The sequence below is a fragment of the Chinchilla lanigera genome, unplaced genomic scaffold (assembly GCF_000276665.1).
Source record: "Chinchilla lanigera isolate Chin_1 unplaced genomic scaffold, ChiLan1.0 scaffold00014, whole genome shotgun sequence".
Taxonomy (NCBI): Eukaryota; Metazoa; Chordata; class Mammalia; order Rodentia; family Chinchillidae; genus Chinchilla; species Chinchilla lanigera.
This window is the reverse complement of record NW_004955415.1, coordinates 19,425,697-19,429,961: the sequence shown is the minus strand read 5'-3', so window position 1 is coordinate 19,429,961 and position 4,265 is coordinate 19,425,697. Positions and strand designations below refer to the sequence as shown.

The window sequence follows — 4,265 nt, the reverse complement described above, 5'->3', positions numbered from 1 at the left end:
TTTTTTAGTTTTTTTTCTTTTTTCTGGTACTGGGAATCGAACTCACTACCTCGCATTTGCCAGGCAGGCGCTGTGTCGCTGAGCTAAATCCCCAGCCCACCATCGAGTCTTCTCAGGGACCCCTACTGGAAGGCATCTCACACCTGTCTGAAGTAGTTCACCACACCGCACTCTGCATGAATGCACACTTGTGGGATCCTGTCCTTCTCTCTTGTCGCCCATGATGTGAAGCCCAGGAGGGGATTAATTAGGAATGTCTAGTAAATAGAACCAACAACTGTGATTTTAAGCATGCTGCATTCTCCTGATTAAATGCTACAGGGAAATCATGTGCAAGTCATGTTTGTCCTGCTCTCCATGGAAAACACTAGAGGGGCGGTCACAGCTGATTGGCTTCTTCAAATGCAGCCTTGTTTGAAACCAAAGGTGAGGCGTGTTCCCTTCTAGAAGTAGGACTGCATTTGTCCTCTGTAAGCTGGTCACACCGCACTCTTTTCAGACCACTTAACACACTCTAATCACTGCCATCTTTATGTACTAGTGGGTGTGAGGCAAGAACTTTAACACAACTCTCTTGTTTTCCACGGTCCATCTCTGAGAGTGAATGTTAATAATGACCAGAATGGCTGTGGAATGCCCAAAGTCTGTGTCACTGCTTCACTCTATGTGCTTTTCAGGGAGAAACAAACAGCTGCAGAGCCAGTACAAATTGGGCTCCTTTTGTGCAGTCTAATTTTCTAATTTGTTTCACTAAACTCAACGCACATTTTGTTTCCTGCTGAATTACTATGCTACTTTGGTTTGGGAAAGCCTGGCATTTCTTACCTTAAACTGCAGTCCTGTGTGTACGTAAGTGTATGAACAGCTTCATTGGTTTCTTTCTCAACAAGACATTGAACTCATATATAAATAGCAACTATATATATATGGAGTGATAAACCATCAGGAGAAAAGAGAAATGCTTATTGCAGTTAAAAGAGTAAATAATTCGTGGTCAAGGAAGATTGTGAAAATACGGAATTACCAATATGAGTTAGGCCTCACTCAATAAGGATGGATTCCTGGCCAATGAGAACAGCAGCTTGCTTTAAATAAGTTGTTTCTGCACATTTTGGCAGAATACTAGCATGTGGGACACATGACACCTCTTATGATCTGTTTCATCCATAAGGAACGAATGGCCTGCAATTGCTCAGCTTAAAGTTACAAATAAGCAAATCATTGTACAAAGTACAAAATCATTGGCCCTAAGTATTTATGTATAGCGGGAAATTAGCAGCAATTATCATGACAGGAATTTATGAATATTCAAATAGCCACAACTGTTGGTTTACTCGCTCTCTGCCTGTCCAGATAGGTTTGTATGACAGTGTTCAAAAGAGAGGAGGGGTGAGTTAGCTACTACCATCACTGGGAAAAAGGTATTTTTTTTCTATAAAAGACACTGAATTTAAATTTTTAAAAACTATATCTATTATACTCCATGAAACTAGAGCTGAAGCCCTAGCAGATGAAATGTGAATGTTGATTCTCTATTAAACACTCAGAGGAATGAAATGATTTGTCAAATCCACAAGCAACTATGTTGCTTTTGAGTTTAGGGCACAGTAAATTTGGCCAAATTACTGTAATTCTAAATATCTACATACAAGACTCTTTTGAGAAGCTGAAACTGCCAGAAGAGATAAGAGCCCACCAATTTTTCCCTCACCTTTTTTGGCTTCCACGCCAGAGCCTAGGGCAGCTGTGGTTGTTGGTCTGAGCTCAGAGCTGCTCTGAGGAGTCACGTTTGCTTTGGCTGTGTTGGCCTTTCCTTTCTTGTCATTCTTGGAAGTGTCACTGGGGACATCAGCTATGTCACTCTGGAACAGAAATATTCATAGTGCCCCTAATGAGTTTCACTGAAGGCCAAACATGTTGTACCTCTGTATCTCACCACGTCTGGTGTGAACCCCTTATGTTCTCCCAGTCCCCCTTCTAGACTTTTACTTTCTTAAAAAGTTCATGTAGCTGCCTTAGAATGTAGGCAAATGATCAAGCCAAGAAAGAGAACGTTGTTCCATCTCTTTTTCTAGCTCCTGGAAAGACTGCTGCTTATACTCCAAACTGAGGAGTTTGATAAAGGGAACATTTACAAGCAAAGAAACCAAGTAGGCAAGTGTGCACTGGAATGGGGGAAGGTTTAACACAAAGGCAAAAAAGGTAGTCTGTCATAAATACCACTTTAATCAATTTGCTGAACTATACTAATCATTATTTCAGCAACATGCAAAAGCATCTTATATTTTCAAATTTCCCAAAGCATCACTGCTATGTTCTATTTCATTTGTAGTAAGACTGGGATTCCCAGGCATGTTAAGCCAATAGTGATTCAGTGATGTTCTGATGGTGACCACATTTTATTAAATATGCTATATTCTTTTAGACCCTTGAAATTTTTGTTGAATTGAAAACTTTCTTTAAACTTGCAACACTTATTGCTTTATTTATTTATTTATGTATTTATTTATTTATTTATTTGGGTAGGGAATCAAACTCAGGACCTTGCACTTGCCAGGCCACTGAGCTACATCCCTGGCCCTATTTTGTTTTTTGAACTGCTGTTGGATAAGCATATTTTCCAAAATCAGCTATCCTTCATTTTTACCTACCGTTTCAATGCCCATAGCTCTCATTTGGTCTGCTCTCTTTTCAGTAATTGAAAGAAATTTCTTTGGGTCTGATAAAGCATCCACAATATCTGTGGGGAAAAATCAAGGGATTGTTAATTCTATTTTAATGAGAATACCAAGAAAATTAAGCTAATAAATTCTTCACAGTCCTGCACAACTGTCATGCTTTCTGTTAAATATCTTCTCCTAGGACATAAGCTCTGGCTCGGAAAGTACCATTAGTTACAGAAAGCAGACAATGAGGAAAAGTGAGGGTCAAAGATCAGGTGATTTTCTTTTTTCCCCTTTGATTGGCATGTGGGATAGCAAACAGGTGGAAGACCCTTCCTGAACGTGAGAGATTCCATCCAATAGAGCAGGGGCACAGAGGGAATAAACAAGAAAGAAGGAGGAAGCCTGAGAGCACATGCTTTCTTTGCTTCCTGGTGCCACAAGGTGAGCAGCTTTCCTCCACTATTGTGTTCTGCCATGGTGTTTCTAGCCCACCACAGGCCTAGAAGCAATGGAACCAAGTGACCATGGACTGAACCTGTGAAACTGTGAGCCAAAATAAATCTTGCCTCCCTTACATTGATTTTCTCAGGTATTTCATCACAACAACACGGAACTAACATGCTAGTATTCAAATGCATAAAGTAGAAAACTAAAATCCCCTTTTCTATAATTCTATACCTTAAAGGTAACTATTTATTCATTTCATCTATCCTTTCAGATACTGTTAAAACTCCAAGTGAGTTCTTAGTTTTCTGCACTTCTTTTACTTCACATATCTTGGAAACACTTCCATATTGGCAATATAAGTCAACTACATTAATTGCAAGAGCTGCTTAACTATTCCATTTTCTGAATGGCAGTGATTTCTTTATTCAGTCATTACTGATGACAGTTGGAGTCCTTCCAGTTCTTTAGTGTTAAAATATTTTTGTGGTGAATGTCCAGGACCATTTCATAGCATACCTTTTCATATGTTCATGGGATAAACTCCTAGAAGTTAGAATGATGGGTAGGAGTATTTCTCCCATGGTAGCTATTCCTAAATTATCCCCCAGGGATGCTGCAACAATTTATTCTCCTGCAGCACATATGAAAGTCGGCTTCTGGTCATTACTGGTAACCTCTAAGACCATTTTATCTCTTGATAATGGATATGGACAAAGGATTTTTTACACTTTGTTCAGAAAAAAAACTGTTTTTTGAGTTAGTAGTCTGAGACTTGTCTATTTTAACTCATAGCTATGAAAATTTTCAACTGTACGCTAAAGTAAAGATAATACTAAAATATTCTCTCACATATTGATGATGGAGACCTAACAATTATGAAGTCTGCTTACCACATTTTTTAATCTATTCTTTCTTTATCTTCTTTGTTGAAATATTTTCAGGAGAAAATTCCATGCATTGTCTTACTTCAGTCTTAATTATCTCTCTATGCATACCTAAAGAAGGTCACCTTGTTTTAGAATTGACCATACCGATAGTGGATCCAACAAAATGGGCAATAAATCCTTACTATGACATAATGCATAGCCCATCTTAATATTTTCCCTACTTATACCATAGTTACTTTATTTGAATCAAGATATGATGTCCATT

At 38.5% G+C, this 4,265-nt stretch overlaps 1 protein-coding gene across 6 annotated transcripts in view; it reads right to left on the bottom strand.

The window, feature by feature from the left end:
* Plcb4 (phospholipase C, beta 4) overlaps positions 1-4,265 on the bottom strand; it is a 353,965-nt gene that overhangs the window by 32,123 nt on the left and 317,577 nt on the right. For all 6 annotated transcript variants that reach the window (XM_013512270.1, XM_013512271.1, XM_005380865.2 and 3 more), the window contains 2 exons: positions 2,652-2,740; positions 1,712-1,862 (listed from right to left, as the gene is read on the bottom strand). In XM_013512270.1, the coding sequence (XP_013367724.1) occupies positions 1,712-1,862; positions 2,652-2,740 (240 nt within the window). The remainder of the gene's footprint in view (positions 1-1,711; positions 1,863-2,651; positions 2,741-4,265) is intronic.